The sequence below is a fragment of the Pristis pectinata genome, chromosome 6 (genome assembly GCF_009764475.1).
Source record: "Pristis pectinata isolate sPriPec2 chromosome 6, sPriPec2.1.pri, whole genome shotgun sequence".
NCBI lineage: Eukaryota > Metazoa > Chordata > Chondrichthyes > Rhinopristiformes > Pristidae > Pristis > Pristis pectinata.
This window is the reverse complement of record NC_067410.1, coordinates 53,359,102-53,376,570: the sequence shown is the minus strand read 5'-3', so window position 1 is coordinate 53,376,570 and position 17,469 is coordinate 53,359,102. Positions and strand designations below refer to the sequence as shown.

General features: G+C 46.5%; 1 protein-coding gene across 3 annotated transcripts in view; it reads right to left on the bottom strand.

Moving 5' to 3' along the window:
* Nucleotides 1–17,469, bottom strand: part of LOC127571565 (NCK-interacting protein with SH3 domain-like) — a 209,850-nt gene that overhangs the window by 43,155 nt on the left and 149,226 nt on the right. For all 3 annotated transcript variants that reach the window (XM_052018061.1, XM_052018062.1, XM_052018064.1), the window contains exon 11: nucleotides 16,340–16,432. In XM_052018061.1, the coding sequence (XP_051874021.1) occupies nucleotides 16,340–16,432 (93 nt within the window). The remainder of the gene's footprint in view (nucleotides 1–16,339; nucleotides 16,433–17,469) is intronic.

Sequence of the window (17,469 nt, the reverse complement as noted above, 5' to 3'; positions counted from 1 at the left end):
ATGCAGTTCAATCTGAAACCAGGGTCTTGAAATCCATGAAAAGAAAATGATGAATGTATGAGCAGTGATCAGGATGTGGCTGAACAGGAAACTACATTAAATGGAACAATAGGAAACAGACACTTAAAGAAATTATACTTGATTTGAAAAAAAACCTTTAAGGCACAAAGATCCAACAGGAAAAATGGCTTAAAGGAGAAACTAAAGATAGTTCTAAATCAAAAGAGACTTGCATAGCTCCAGAAACATCAGTCGACAGGGGATTGGCAGCGTTTTAGAACTCAGCAAAGAAGGTCCAAGAAATTGATAAAGAGAAGACACTATGAGAGCAAACCGGTGAGAAATAGAACAGATCAGGGACAGGAAGAGCTTCTATAGGTGTGTAAAAACAGAAAAGAGCAGAGGGGCAAATGTGGGTCCCTCACTGACAGAAATATTAAGGTTTATAATGGGGACTAAGGAAAGAGCAGAATTAAAAATTACATTGTATCTGTCTTCATGGAAGGCACCAAAAGTACCTGAGAACCAAGTGCCTCATGTGAATGAGGCATTGAAGGAAATTATTACTTGTAAAAATATAATTCTCAAGATGGTGGTGAGGCCACCAGTTAATAAACCCCAAGCACCTGATGAATAACATTCCAGAGTTCTGAAAGAGGTTACGATAGTGATCAGGGACCCTGTGGTTATCATCATCCAAAGATCAATCAATTCTGGAAATGTGCAGATTGCAAATGTGATAACACAATTTAAGTAATGAGAGAGAGAAAGAGAGAGAAAAGAAGGAACTACTAATCTGTTTGCATTATGTCAGTGGTTGGGAAAGTGCTGTAATCTATAATGAAGAACATAAAACAATACCTTGAAAATAATCATACTTTTGAGCAGAATCGGAATGGATTTAATAATGGAAAATCACATGTAACTGATCTGTTGGAGGCCTTTGAGGATGTAGCTCATTGCATAGATAAGAGGGAAGTAGGAGGTGAGGTGTATTTAGATTTTCAGAAGGCTTTTATGGAACTGGGGGCAATGCACTGGCATGGAATTACTGAACCAACAGTAAACCAAGAGTGGGAATAAACCAAACCAAGTGAATGGACCAGGCCAACACTGTATACCCCAGGGGAAAACCAAACAGTGTGGCATGTGTGGAGACTCAAAGTCAAACTAAATCAAGATGTTGATGATTAACAATACCTGCTACCACTCTTCAAAACTGATAGGTGGAATTAGGAGGATCAAAGATATTCAAAAAACTGGGCCTTCCCCACAGGATGGATAAAACCATGCAAGGAGAGGAAAACTGCACGTGTCAAACATAGACATACTGCCTATTATTGGGAGAACAGAAGAGAATACTCTGATCTTGGAGGAAGTTTTCAGGATTACACACTGCAGTCTGGACATTACATGACTTGTCGGATGTAGGGAAAGGAACAATAAAGAACTTATGATGTATGCAAGAAATATGAGCAAGTGAGATGAAGTTGGCTTGAGATTGTCAAGTTATATGCAGTGATAGATAACATGTTGGATAATGAGCAAGAAAACACATCACTTTTATTTCTCATACTCTTGCAAAGAGTGAGGACAACTATACATCAATTAAGGAGGAAGCATATGGAATATTGTTTGGAATTAGAACATAGAACAGTACAGCACAGGAATAGGCCCTTCAGCCCATGATGTTCTGCTGAGCTAATTAAGCTAATGACATCTAATCCCTTCTGCCTGCACATAGTCCATATCTCTTCAATCTCTGAATATTCATGTGCCTAAGAGCCTCTTAAACGCTTCCATCTTCCTCTCACAATCTTATAAACCTCCATCAGGTCTCCCCTCAGCCTCTGCTGCTCCAGAGAAAACAATCCAAATTTGTCCAACCTCTCTTTACAGGACAAGTCCTCTAATCACGGCAGCATCCTGGTAAACTTCTTTTGCACTCTCTCCAAAGCCTCCACATCCCTCCTGTAATAGGGCAAGCAGAATTCAATGCATTACTCCAGATATGGCCCAGTGAGAGTTTTATAAAGCTGCAACACAATTTCCTGACTCTTGAACTCAATGCCTCGACGAATAAAGGCAAGTGTGCCATACAATTTCTTCACTACTCTATCGACTTGTGCAACCACACTCAGGGAGCTATGGTCTTGGACCCCAAGATCCTTTTGTATATCAATGGTGTTAAGGGTCCTGCCACTTTGATCTCCCAAAGTGCAACACCTCATGCTCGCCCAGATTAAACATCATCTGCCATTTCTCCGCCCATATGTGCATCCTGCTGTTCCGCTGGCAATCTTCTACACTTTCTACAATGCCACCAATCTTTGTATCATCTGCAAACTTACTAACTCACCCATCCATGTTTTTATCAAGTCGTTTATATGTACAGTGGCATTTAAAAGTTTGGGCACCCCGGTCAAAATTTCAGTTACTGTGAATAGCTAAGCGAGTAAAAGATGACCTGATTTCCAAAAGGCATAAAGTTAAAGATGACACATTTCTTTAATATTTTAAGCAAGATTACTTTTTTTATTTCCATCTTTTAGTTTCAAAATAAGGAAAAGGGCCCAAAGCAAATGTTTGGGCACCCTGCATGGTCAGTACTTAGTAACACCCCCTCTGGCAAATATCACAGCTTTCTGTAGCCAGCTAAGAGTCTTTCAATTCTTGTTTGGGGGATTTTCACACATTCTTCCTTGCAAAAGGCTTCTAGTTCTGTGAGATTCTTGGGCTGTCTTGCATGCACTGCTCTTTTGAGGTCTTGTGGCGACCCACCTTCCATGCAGGTGAACTGGCTCCAAAAACGGTGTGCGCGTCGGCAGAGAGGCCAGCCACAAAATGGCGCTGGGCCGCCTTCTCCACCAGCGAGGGGAGAAAGCCTGCACGCAGGAAGAGGTTCTGGTGGCACACCTCTGATGTCATTGCCGCCCGGAGAGGGTGGGAACTTAACTGTTTAAAAGCCAGCGTGGCGAGGTTCGCAATAAACCAGTCTCAAGTGCAACCTACCGACTGTGTGTCGTTATTTCTAGCTCAGTGTGTAGCTCAACACTACACTGGCGACCCTGAAGGTCCAAACGGGATTTGGACCAAAAATGATTGACTCTTCATCCGTTCACGCCGTTTCGCTAAAACTGCCACCCTTCTGGATGCTGCAACCACGCTTGTGGTTTGACCAAGCAGAGGCCCAGTTCCAGATTCGGCAGATATCTTCCGATTCCACGCGTTACTATTACGTGGTGAGCTCTCTTGACCAGGAGACAGCCACCCAGGTTGAGGATTTCATACAGTCGCCCCCAGAGGAAGGCAAATATGCAGCATTCAAAGAGCTACTTCGGCCTCTCACGGCGGGAACGAGGTGCCCGTTTGCTGCACCTCGACGGTTTGGGAGACGCCGCCGTCAGCATTAATGAATGAGATGCTGGCCCTGGCTGACGGACACAAGCCCTGCCTCATGTTCGAGCAGGCGTTCCTAGAGCAACTGCCCGAGGACATACATCTGCTACTGGCCAACGCAGATTTCAGTGACCCCTGGAAGGTGGTGGCCCGGGCAGACATGCTGTGGAAAGCCAAGAAGGAAAGTGGGGTGTCCGTCGGACAGATTACCAAGCCATGTGCCCAACGGCAGGACAGACCAGGCCCGGCAACGGAGCGCACACAACCCAGAGGCAGGAGTGAGGAGGCCAATGCACAGTGGTGTTTCTACCACCAGCGGTGGGGCATAGAAGCCCGCCGGTGTCGCCCGCCCTGCAAGTTCCCGAGAAACGCCAAGGCCAGCCGCCGCTAATGGCTACGGCGGCTGGCCACTAGGACAGCCTCTTGTACGTCTGGGACAAACAGTCGGGACGCCGCTTCTTGGTCGATACTGGAGTGGAAATCAGTGTCTTACCCCAACGGGGTACGACACCCGCAACAGGGAGCCGGGACCCACCCTGAAGGCCGCAAAAGGTAGCATGATACGAACCTACGGCATCCGCACAGTGCAGTTGCAGTTCGGCGCCAGCCAGTTCACGTGGGACTTCACACTGGCCGCTGTGGCCCAACCACTCCTGGGGGCGGACTTCTTGCGAGCTCACAGCCTACTGGTTGACCTGCACGGGAAAAGGCTGGTCCATGCCAAGACTTTCCAGACGTTCTCCTTGGGCAAAGCCAAGTTGCCGGCCTCACACCTGGACTCCATCACGCTGTTGGACAACGAATTCACCAGAATCCTGGTGGACTTCCCATCGGTTCTGGCACCGCAGTTCACGGCAGCCATCCCCAGACACAGAATACAGCACCACATTCTGACCAAGGGACCACCACTCCACGCTCGCGCACGATGGCTTCCCCCGGACAAGCTCCGCCTGGCGAAGGAGGAATTCAAGAGGATGGAGGAATTGGGGATCGTACGGAGGTCAGACAGCCCATGGGCCTCCCCCCTGCACATGGTTCTCAAAGTAGCCGGGGGCTGGAGACCATGCGGCGACTACCGTAAACTGAACGAGGCTACAACCCCAGACCGCAACCCCGTGCCGCACATACACGACTTTGCAGCAAACCTGCACGGGGCAAGCGTCTTTTCCAAAGTGGACCTTGTCCGGGGATACCATCAAGTCCCGGTACACCCTGAAGACATCCCCAAGACAGCACTCATTACCCTGTTCGGCCTGTTCGAGTTCCTCCGAATGCTGTTCGGCCTGAAAAATGCCACAAAGACGTTCCAGTGGCTAATGGATGCGGTGGGACGCGACCTGGACTTCGCGTTCATCTATTTGGACGACATCCTCATAGCCAGCAGAAATCGTCAGGAGCATCTGTCCACACCTCCGCCAGCTCTGCTCCCGCCTGAGTGATTTTGGCCTCACGATCAACCCGGCCAAATGCCAGTTCAGACTCGACACCATTGACTTCCTGGGCCACAGGATTACCAAAGACGGGGCAACACCCCTGCCCGCCAAGGTAGACGCGATCTGCCACTTCGCCCGGCCCAACACAATCAAAGCCTTGCAGGAGTTCATGGGTATGGTCAACTTCTACCACCGTTTCCTCCCCTCAGCAGGCCGTGTCATGTGCCCTTTGTTCACCCTGATGTCGGGTAAAGGCAAGGACATTACTTGGGACAAAGAGGCCGCGGCCACTTTCGTTCAAGCCAAGGAAGCCTTGGCATACGCCACGATGCTGGTGCACCCCAGAATGGACATTCCAACTGCCCTCACAGTGGACGCATCAAAAACAGCAGTCGATGGAGTGCTGGAGCAACTCATCGAGGGGTGCTGACAACCCCTGGCGTTCTTGAGCAGGTACCTGCAGTAACCCAAACTCAAATACAGCGTTTTCGACCAGGAGCTGTTGGCGCTATATCTGGCAATCCGACATTTCAGGTGCTTCTTAGAGGGCAGGCCTTTCACCGCGTTCACAGACCACAAACCGTTGACCTTTGCGTTCACGAAGGTGTCTGATCCCTGGTCAGCCTGCCAGCAGCGACATCTGTCCTACATCTCCGAGTACATGACGGACATCCAGCATTTCTCAGGAAAGGACAACGTCGTGGCGGACGCACTCTCCAGGCCAGTTATCCAGGCCCTGTCCCGGGGGTGGACTATGTAGCACTGGTGGAGGCGCAGCAGGCAGACGACGAGTTGCCCAGCTACAGGACCGCAGTCTCGGGTTTGCAGCTGCAAGACTTCCTGGTAGGCCCAGGTGGGAGGACAACTTCGCCCCATCATTCCGGCAGCCTGGCGGCGGCGAGTTTTCAACTCCATACATGGCTTGGTGCACCCATCTATCAGGACAACCATCTGGATGGTCTCCAGCAGGTTGATGTGGCACGGCCTTCGCAAACAGGTCAGCGAATGGGCCAAAACATGCGTGCAGTGTAAAGTGGCCAAGGTGCAGCGGCACACCAAAGCCCCGCCGCAGCAGTTCGAACCCACCCGCCGGAGGTAAGACCACATTCATGTGGATATCATGGGGCCCCTGCCAGTGTTGAGGGGAGCACGGTACCTCCTAACTATGGTAGACCAGTTCATGAGATAGCCGGAGGTGGCCCTGCTCACTGACACCACTGCCGATTCCTGCACCCGGGCGCTGATTACAACCTGGGTAGCACACTTTGGGGTACCGGCCCATATTACCTCCGACAGAGGCGCCCAGTTCACCTCCAGCCTGTGGCCAGCCTGTTGGGAGCATGGTTACACCACACAACTGCCTACCACCCACAGTCGAATGGACTAGTGGAACGTTTCCACCGTCACTTGAAGTCGGCTCTCATGGCCCGCCTGAAAGGACTGACTGGGTGGACGAGCTTCCCTGGGTCCTGCTTGGAATCCGCACAGCACCCAAAGAGGATCTGCACACCTCGTCGGCCAAGCTGGTGTACGGCACACCCCTGATCGTCCCAGGGGAGTTCATACCAGCCCCAAGGGGGCAAGAGGAAGAACCCGCGGCACTCCTGGAGGGACTACGCGACAGGCTCGGCAACTTGGACCCCATACCGACTTTACGGCACGGACAGATCCCGACCTGCGTACCCAAAGACCTGCAGAACTGTAAGTTTGTATTTGTATGGAGGGGCGCACACTGGACACCGCTACAGCGGCCATATGAGGGGGCGTTGAAGGTGCTCAGGAACAATGGGTCCACGTTCGTTCTAGATACTGGGGGGAAAAAGGAGGTTTTCACAGTGGACCGGCTCAAACCGGCCCATGTGGACTTGGCACAGCCGGTTGAGGTTCAGGCCCCGCGGCGCAGAGGCAGACCGCCCAAACAGCGACTGATCCAGCCTGTGGACTTCGGGGGGTGTATCGCCGGTCCTGGGGGGGGGGGAGGGTTATGTGGCGACCCACCTTCCACACAGGCGAACCGGCTCCGAAAATGGCACGTGCGTCGGCAGAGAGGCCAACCACAAAATGGCGCTGGGCCTTCTTCTCCACCAGCGAGGGGAGAAAGCCCGCATGCGGCAATAGGTTCTGGTGGCACACCTCTGACGTCATCGCCGCCCGGAGAGGGCAGGAACTTAACTGTTTAAAAGCCAGCGCGGCGAAGTTCGCAATAAACCAGTCTCGAGTGCAACCTACCGACTGCGTGTCGTTATTTCTAGCTCAGCGCGTAGCCCATCGCTACAGTCTATCCACAGATTTTCGATGATGTTTAGGTTGGGAGACTGTGAGGGCCATGGCAAAACCTTCAGCTTGTGCCTCTTGAGGTAGTCCATTGTGGATTTTGAGGTGTGTTTAGGATCGTTATCCTGTTGTAGAAGCCATCCTCTTTTCATCTTCAGCTTTTTTACAGGTGGTGTGATGTTTGCTTCCAGAATTTGCTGGTATTTAATTGAATTCATTCTTCCCTCTACCAGTGAAATGTTCCCCGTGCCACTGGCTGCAACACAAGCCCAAAGCACGATCGATCCAACCCCATGCTTAACAGTTGGAGAGGTGTTCTTTTCATGAAATTCTGCACCCTTTTTTCTCTAAACATACCTTTGCTCATTGCGGCCAAAAAGTTCTATTTTAACTTCATCAGTCCACAGGACTTGTTTCCAAAATACATCAGGCTTCTTTAGATGTTCCTTTGCAAACTTCTGATGCTGAATTTTGTGGTGAGGATGAAGGAAAGGTTTTCTTCTGACGACTCTTCCATGAAGGTCATATTTGTGCAGGTGTCGCTGAACAGTAGAACAGTGCACCACCACTCCAGAGTCTGCTAAATCTTCCTGAAGGTCTTTTGCAGTCAAATGGGGGTTTTGATTTGCCTTTCTAGCAATCCTATGAGCAGTTCTCTCAAAGTTTTCTTGGTCTTCCAGATCTCAACTTGACCTCCACCGTTCCTGTTAACTGCCATTTCTTAATTACGTTACGAACTGAGGAAACGGCTACCTGAAAACACTTTGCTATCTTCTTATAGCCTTCTCCTGCTTTGTGGGCATCATTTATTTTAATTTTCAGAGTGCTAGGCAGCTGCTTAGAAGAGCTCATGGCTGCTGATTGTTGGGACAAGGTTTGATGAGTCAGGGTATTTATAAAGCTTTGAAATTTGCATTACCTGGCCTTTCCTAATGATGACTGTGAACAAACCATAGCCCTGACAAGCTAATGAAGGCCTGAGACATTGGTAAAAGTTATCTGAGAGCTCAAATCTCTTGGGGTGCCCAAACTTTTGCATGGTGCTCCTTTCCTTTTTTCACTCTAAAATTGTACAAAACAAGAATAATACACTAATCTTGCTTAACATGTTGAAAAGAATGTTTCACCTTTAACTTTAGGACTTCTACTCACTTAACTATTCACAGTAACAGAAATTTTGACCGGGGTGCCCAAACTTTTGCATGCCACTGTATGCATGCAAACAACAGAGGTCCCAGTACGGATTCCTGCAGAACACCACTAGTCACGTACCTCCAGCCTGTATAAGTCCCATCGACCACTACCATTAACAAATCTGCTTTTAAATGGCATATAGAACACTACATCACAGGAACAGGCCCTTCAGTGCACGATGTCTGTGCTGACCATGATGCCAATTTAAACTAATCCCATCTGCCTGCACAAGGTCCCTTCCTTGCCTGTTCACATGCTTGCCTGAATGCCTCTTAAACACCACTATCATTTCTGCTTCCACCACTACCCCTGGCACTGCATTTCAGATACCTACCACTCTCTGAGTAAACAAACATGCCTTGCAAATCATCTTGAAACTTTCCCCCTCCCACCATAAACCTCTGCCCTCCAGTATTTGACATTTTCACCCCTGGAAAGAGACTCTGACTAGCTACCCTATCTCTGCCTCTCATAATTCTATCAGTTGTTCCTTCAGCCTCCAATGCTCCTGAGAAAACACTCCAAGTTTGTCCAACCTCTCCTTATAGCTAATGCTCTCTAATCTGGGCAACAAACCTGTTCTGCATCCTCTCAAAAGCCTCCACACCTACACTCACGACTGTGTGGCCATGCACAGCTCAAACACCATCTATAAATTTGCTGATGACACCACTGTTGTTGGCAGAATCTCAGATGGTGATGAGGAGGCGTACAGGAGTGAGATAGATCAGCCAGTTGAGTGGTGTCGCAACAACAACCTCATGCTCAATATCAGCAAGAACAAGGAACTGACTGTGGACTTCAGGAAAGGGAAGTCGGGAGAACACACACCAGTCCTCATTGAGGAGTCAGTGGTGGAAAGGGTGAGCAGCTTCAAGTTCCTGGGCATCAACATCTCAGGGGATCTATCCTGGGCCCAACAAATTGATGCAATCACAAAGGAGGCGTGCCAGCAGCTCTACCTCATTCAGAGTTTGAGAAGATTTGGAATGTAACCAAAGACTCCTGCATATTTCTATAGATGTATGGTGGAGAACATTCTGACTGGTTGCATCACAACCTGATATGGAGGCTCCAATGCACAGGATCACAAGAGGCTGCAGAGGGTTGTAGACTCAGCCAGCTTTATCACGGGCACAACCTCCCGGCCATCGAGGACATCTTCAAGGGGCGGTGCCTCAAGGCGGCATCCATCATTAAGGACCCTCACCACGCGGAACATGTCCTCTTCTCGTTACTACCATCAAGGAAGAGGTACAAGAACCTGAAGACCCACACTCAACGATTGAGGAACAGCTTCTTCCCCTCCACCATCAGATTTCTGAATGGTCCATGAACCCATTAACACTACCTTGTTATTCCTTTTTTTGGACTATTTGTTTACTTTGTAATTTACAGTAATTTTATATCTCTGCACTGTACTGCTGCTGCAAAAGAATAAATTTCATGACATATAAGTCAGTTATAATAAACCTGATTCTGATTCTGTAATCAGTGACCAGAACTGCACACAACACTCCAAATGTGGCCTAACCAAAGCAGACCCTTTACAGATCATATCACTAATGATGATACTAGGTCCCAAATCAGCAATACCTAATATGACAGCATAATGGAAGGTATATTACAGCAGTACAGTTATTTAATTGAATTCATAAGTTCCAGGAAGACAGCATTTGCAAGTACTCTGTTGCAGATTGAAAATTAATGATGGATATAAAAATGAGATTTACACCTTAAATGTGGTTGACAAGGACTTTCCACCAACTGCAACTGAAATTGCAGAGAAGACTCTTGATAAGCAAATGCAGTATCTGTCAAAGTGGTAGCCACAAGGCATATCATCGGGGTTCAAATGGAGCAAATGAAAGATTTGAAGCAGTAATGCAGGGACATCCAGGCCACAACAGGGAACATTTCTTGATCAATTTCTTACTGAAGCATGCAACAACAATGTGGTTTATTCTTGCAGATCTCTTGATGAAGAACGATTTGAACCTGTTCAATCAAATTTGGATTCCAGAGTTGAACAGAAGTATTTAAGTCAAAATGTCACTACAACACAAATTAGAAGGAAAATAAGCCTGATCATGTTCTTAGCCAAGCCAACAGTTAAACTCAGACAAGTGGGAGGAGGGAACCGAGATACTGTTGGTTGAAATTGCTGACCACATTCTGATGTTTGTATTGATGATATGGTGCACGGAGGGAGGACTGCCTGGATGATGAATAATGATGTTTTGTCTGAGGTGGACCTTCGTGAAGTGAGACACCAAATCTGAGCAAATCTGATACAACCTTAGAGTCATAGAGCCATACAGTATGGAAACAGGCCCTTCGACCCAACTGACCCATGCCAACCAAGATGCCCATCCAAACGAGTCCCATTTGCAAACATTTGGCCCATTACCTTCTAAATCTTTCCTATCCATGTACATGTCCTACTATCTTTTAAATGTTGTTAATGTACCTCTCTCTACCACTCTGGCAGCTCATTCCACATACATACCACCCTCTGTGTAACAAAAGTTGACCCTTAAGTTCCAACTAAATTTTTCCCCTCTCACCTTGAACCTATGCCATCTACTTCTCGATTCCCCAACCCTGGGAAAAAGACTGAGTGCATTCACCCTATCTATGCCCCTCATGATTTTATGCACCTCGATAAGATCACCTCTCAGTTTCCTATGCTCCAAGGAAAAGGTCCCAGCCTGTCCAACCTATCTCTATAACTCAGTCCCTTGAGTCCTGGCAACATTCTTGTAGTTGACCTTCTTGGAGTTAAATCCAGAACCATGGGTATGTTATCACAGCGGTTAAATCACCAAACTAGTAATCCAGACAAATGAAAAATCCAGTTCAATTCCCATGGTAGAATTTAAATTCAGATTATTAAATCTGGATTTTGGATATGGCCTTGGTAGTGATGACCACAAAGCTCTCAAATTGTTGTAAAATTGTCAATAATTAGGGAATGAAATCTACCATCCAGCCTACCTGAAACTCCCAACCCACCAGTGTGGTTGACTCTAAAATGGCTGAGAACGCCACTCAGCCACATGTTTATCACTGCATGAAACAAAAATGAAACAAACAGACCACCTGGCATTGACCCGGGCACTGAAGTCAGACATAGAAAGTCACTCTCAGCTGAGTCGACTTTGCAAAGTCCTCCTCACATCATCTGGCAATTGGTGTCTAAATTGGGTGACTTGTCCCACAGACTGCTCAAACAACAGCCTGACACTGCCATCCTTGCAGCCTGACACTGCCGTCCTAACAAAATCAGACCTTACACATAATTGTGCCAGACTCCTCCATCACATGCCTGTAAATGTCTTAGAAAACAGAATCATAGAATTGTACAGTACAAAAATTGGCTCTTTGACCCATGTCCATGCTGACCTTTTTGCTCTTCCACGCCAATCCCATTTGCTGACATTAGGACAGTATCTTTCTACGTCTTACCTATTTAAGTGTCTGTCTAAATGTCCCTTAAATGTAGTGATTACACCTTATCCCACCACCACCCCGGCAGCAAGTTCCAGATATCAACCAGGCTCTGTGAGAAAGAACTTGCCCTTCAGATCCCCTTTAAAACTCCCTCCTCTCCCTTCAACCTGTGACCTCTTATATTTGATGTCACGACCATGAGAAAAAGATCCTGACTATCTCTGCTATCTATGCCCTTTATAATCTTATATACCTCTATCAGGTCACCCCTTGGCCCCCTTCACTCCAGAGAAAACAAACACAGCCTATCCAATCTCTTCCCATAACTAAACTCCTCCAATCCAGCCAACATCCTGGCGAATCTCCTCTGCACTCTCTCCAGCGCAATCACATTCTTCCGATAGTGTAGTAACCAGAACGGCACACAATACTCTTAAGTGTGGTCAAACCAGTGTTTTGTAAAGTTGCAACATAATTTCACAATTTTTACATTCTGTGCCCCAACCTATTAAGGCAAACATGCCTTATGCCTTATTTACCACTCTATCAACCTGTGTTGCAAATTTCAGGGAACCATGGACTACAACCCCAAGGTCCCTCTGTTCATCAACATTCCTTAGCGCCCTACCACTTACTGCACACGTCCTACCCTATTTGATTTCCCAAAATGCATTACCTCGCACTTGTCAGGATTAAATTTCATCTGTCAATGCTCCACCCAACTTTCCATCTGATCTACATCCTGTTGTAGGCTTAGATAACATGCTTCACTATCCACAACGCCATCAATTTCCATGTCATCCACAAACTTAGTAATCATATTGCCGACATTCACATCCAAGTTGTTAATACACATCAGAAACTACAAGGATCACAGCACCAATCCCTGTGGTACATCACTAATCACAGACATCTAATCAGAAAAATATTCTTCCACCACTACCCTCTGCCCCCTAAAACAAAGCCAATTTTGGATCCAATTAACCAGCTCTCCTTGGATCCCATGTACCTTAACCTTCTGAACCAGCCTACCATGCAAAACCTTGTCGATGCCTTACTGGTCCATATAGTGAATATGAACCACCCTGCCTTCATCAGTTACCTCCTTAAAAACTCCGTCAAATTAGTGAGGCAGGATTTCCCCTGCACAAAGCCGTGCTGACTGTTCTTAATCAGTCCCTGCCCTTCCTAAAGTACATAATGGATAAGAAACCTACGAGTTGGGACAGTACAGTGATACATTGGGGTAGGGGGGAAGGGAGTAACCTTACAAGTCCTCAGAATTAACTCTTAGATCCCAGGAAGTCTCATGGCATCAGGACAAAAATGGACAATGAAACCGCTGCTTGATTACCACCTACCGTCCTCCCTCAACTGATGAATCAGTGCTCCTCCACACTGGAAGAAGCAAGTGTACAGAAAGTATTCTGAGTGGAGACTTCAATGTCCATCACCAAGAGTGGCTGGTAGCACCACCACTGACTGACCAAGTACTGAAGGACACAGATGCCAGACTAGGTCTGCAGCAGGTAGTGAGTGAACCAACATGAGGGATAAACCTACATGACCTGTGGGAGATGCATGTGCCCAGTTCAGCGTTAGTAGAAGTGACCACTGCCCACCACTGCATGCAAGTTCCTTTCCACATCACAGACCACCCTGAGCTGGAAATATATCACTATTCCTTCTCCTTCATCATCACTGGGTCCAAATTCTGGAACATCCTCCCACAGAACAGTACTGTTGGGAACACCTTCACCAGAAGGATTGCAGTGGTTCAAGAAAGCAGCTCATCCTCTCCTTAGAGTCAGAGTCATAAAGCAATATAACACAGATACAGGCTCTTTGGCCTAACGAGTCCATGCTGACCACCCATCCAGTCCCAATTTCCTGCATTCAGTCCATATCCCTCTAAGCCCCACCCGTGCATGTTCTTCTTAAATGATACTATTGTAACTGCCTCAACTACTTCCTCTGGCAGCTCATTCTGTATACTCACTACCCTCTGCATGAAAAAGTTGCCCCTCAGGTCCCTTTTAAATCTTTCCCCTCTCACCCTAAATCTATGTCCCCTAGTTATGGACTCCCCTACCATGGGGAAAAGACTACTACCTTATCGATGCCCCTCATGATTTTATAAACTTCTATAAGATCACCCCTCGTTCTCCTACGCTCCAAGAAATAAAGACCTAGCCTGGCCAACCTCCCCATATAACTCAGGCCTTCTAGTCCTGGCAACATCCTCATAAATCTTTTCTAAACTCTTTACAGTTTAACCACGTCTTTCCTAGAACAGGGTTACCAAAATTGTACACAGTACTCCAAGTGCGGCCTCACCATGACTCCTACAATTGCAACATAATGTACCAACTCCTATACTCAATGCCTTGAGTGATGAATGCCAGCCTACTAAACACCTTTTTCACCACACTGTCCACCTGTGATGCCGCTTTCAACAAACTATGCATTTGTACTCCTGGGTCCCTCTGTTCCATCTCACTCCCTAGTGCCCCACTATACATAGTACAAGTCCAACAATGGTTTGACTTTCCAAAATGCAACACCTCACACTTATTTGTATTGAAATCCATTTGCCACTCCTCAGCTCACTTCCTGAACTGATCAAGATCCCCCTGTAATCTACGATAACCTCCTTCACTATCAACAACACCTCCTAATTTCATGTCATCTGCAAACTTACTGATCAAGCCTTATGCATCCACATCCAAATCATTTACATAAATAACAAATAACAAGGGTCGCAACTTGGATCCCTGTGGCACACCACTAGTCACCGGCCTCCATTCCAAGTAACTACCTTCAACCACCACCCTCTGCTTCCTACATCCAAGCCAATTTTGAATCCACCTAACTAGCTCTCCCTGGATTCCTTTGGGACCTAACCTTCCACACCAGCCTACCATGTGGGACCTTGTCGAAGGCCTTGCTAAAGTCCAAATAGACAACATCTACTATCCTACCCTCATCTACCTTTTTGGTTACCTCTTCAAAAAACTCTAAAAGGTTCATCAAACACAACGTTCCACACACAAAGCCATGCTGACTCCTCCTAATCAGACTCTGTCTATCCAAGTGCTGGTAGATCCTGTCCCTTAGAATTCTCTCCAGTAACTTCCCCACCACTGATGTCAGGCTGGCCAGCCTGTAGGTTCCTGGCTTGTCCTTGCTCAAAGGGATGGGCAATAAATGCCAACAATGACCAAATGCCAAAATATAAATAGTTAATTTTAAAAATTGATTCCACTCCAAACCCTGTGAGAAGAAACAGAAGACTGAAAATAATTTGGACCATAAGACCATGAGCAGAATTAGGCCACTCGGCCCATCGAGTCTGCTCCGCCATTCGATCATGGCTGAGTTATTTTCGCCTCTCAACCCCATTCTTCTGCCTTCTCCCTGTAACCTTTGACACCCTTACTAATCATGAACCTAGCAACCTCCGCTTTAAATATACCCAATGACTTGGCCTCCACAGCCATCTGTGGCAATGAATTCCATAGATTCACCAACTTCTGGCTAAGGAAATTCCTCCTCATCTCTGTTCCAAAGGGACATCCTTCTATTCTGAGGCTGTGCCCTCTGGTCCTAGACTCTCCCACTACTGGAAACATCCTCTCCCTGTCCACTCTATCGAGGCCTTTCAATAATCAGTAGGTTTCAATGAGATCCCCCCCTCATCCTTCTAAACTCCAGTAAGTATAGGCTCAGAAGCATCAAACACTCCTCATGTGTTAACCCTTTCATTCTGAGGATCATTCTCATAAACCTCCTCTGGACCGTCTCCAGTGTCAGCACATCCTTCCTTAGATATGGGGCCCAAAACTGCTCACAATACTCCAAATGTGGTCTAACCAATGTCTTATAAAGCCTCAGCCTTGCTTTTATGTTCTAGTCCTCTTGAAATGAATACTAACATTGCATTTGCCTTCCTTACGACTGACTCAACCTGCAAGTTAACCTTTAGGGAATCCTAAACCAGGACTCCCAAGTCCCTTTGCGCCTCTGATTTCTGAATTCATTTCCCATTTAGAACATAGTCTACCATTATACCATTAATAACAGGAATACATTTAGTCATTTATTTGACTAAATGTATGCCTGTTTATTAATGGTGTAATTTATATGCAATTTGTGTATCACCATTGTTTTAAAAAGGTGGGAGCAGAGGGTAATAAACCTTTAAGCATGGACTGTACCATTTTCTCAGTTTCAGAGTGTGCTTATGTCATAATCCTGTCAGACAACAGAGACATGTGTGCCCACTTCTCAATGCAACAGTTTCACAAACATGCCAGTTTTTACCAGCAGCTGAACGTAAATTGTTAGTGTGTAGTCTTGTAATCACCTTTACCTCTTTTAAATATATACTTGCTGAGTATTCATGTGTTCTGAAGACATTACAACAATACTATCTGTACATTAGAACATGATTTTACCTAACACAAGGGACTCTGCGTTAAGTCTGACAAAGCAACTTCCACACTGCTACAGAGACTGCACAGCCTTAAATAGCCAGGAGAGGAGCACATGCAGACCAAACAAACAAACCAAAACGTGATCCTCACCTGCTCGATTTAATAAAAGCAGTATCTTTTCAGTGAACACCTTCACATTTTCCCGTTTAACCAGTGTTTTCATGATGATGTTGCTTGATGGCACTGTGGGCACAAAAGAATTTTGTCAGCACAACATGAAGTGAAGCTGCTTTTACTCCAACACTTGTCAATTGCGATAGGATTGCACTCGTTCAGATTAGCTCCAGTCCATTTGGTGATCTCTGTTGACTGTTGGTCAGGGTTGTTCAGCTGTGCAAGGAAACCTCTTGTTGGCAAAACTGACTGTGGCCCTTCAATGCCAGAATAGACGAACACTAATCATTCTTTTGAATTCTCATATTGTGCTACGTTCTGGTGATTGTCACAGAGTCTGTGCTGGTTCACAGAGCAATTCAATCCCATTCAGTCCCAATTTTCCCTGCAACTTCCATCTCCTAGATTCTATCACTCACATGACACTAGGAGTAATTTACAGCGGCCAATTAACCACCTATATATTTTTAGGATGTGGGAGGAAACCAGAGCACCGGGGGGGTGGGGGAAACCACTTGGTCACAGAGAGAATGTACAAACTCCATGCAGATAGCACCAGAAGTCAGGATTGGACCTGGGTCTCTGGTGCTGTCAGGCAACAGCTCCACCATTCATGCCACTCTTTGCCCATTGGATTCCCTGTCACACGATGCTCTGACTTTGCAACACTGTCTGTGAACAATGAATTCTACTTTTCTCTTCTTTCTCCATTTGTCTTGAAATTTCAAAAACATGCAGACTTCTTAATTTGGTCATCAGTACAAGGATGATAATCAGACTAGAAAACTGCAGGTGCTGGAAATCTGAAATAAAAACAGAAAATACTAGAAACATTCAGCAGGTCAAATAGCATCTGTGGAGAGAGAAACAAAGTTAATGTTTCAGGCCAGAGTTCTGTATTCAGATTGGTTAATTGGCTGCTGTAAATTACCCTCCACTTTCTGACCTGGTGCTCTGGTTCCTATCCCCCTGCCAAGCTAGTTTAAACCCTGAGTAGGACTAGTGAACCTCCCAGTCAGGATATTGGTTCCCCTCCAGTTAAGGTGCAACCAGTGCCATTTATACAGTACAGTTGATGGGAATGTGGAGAGAATAAAATGGGTTAG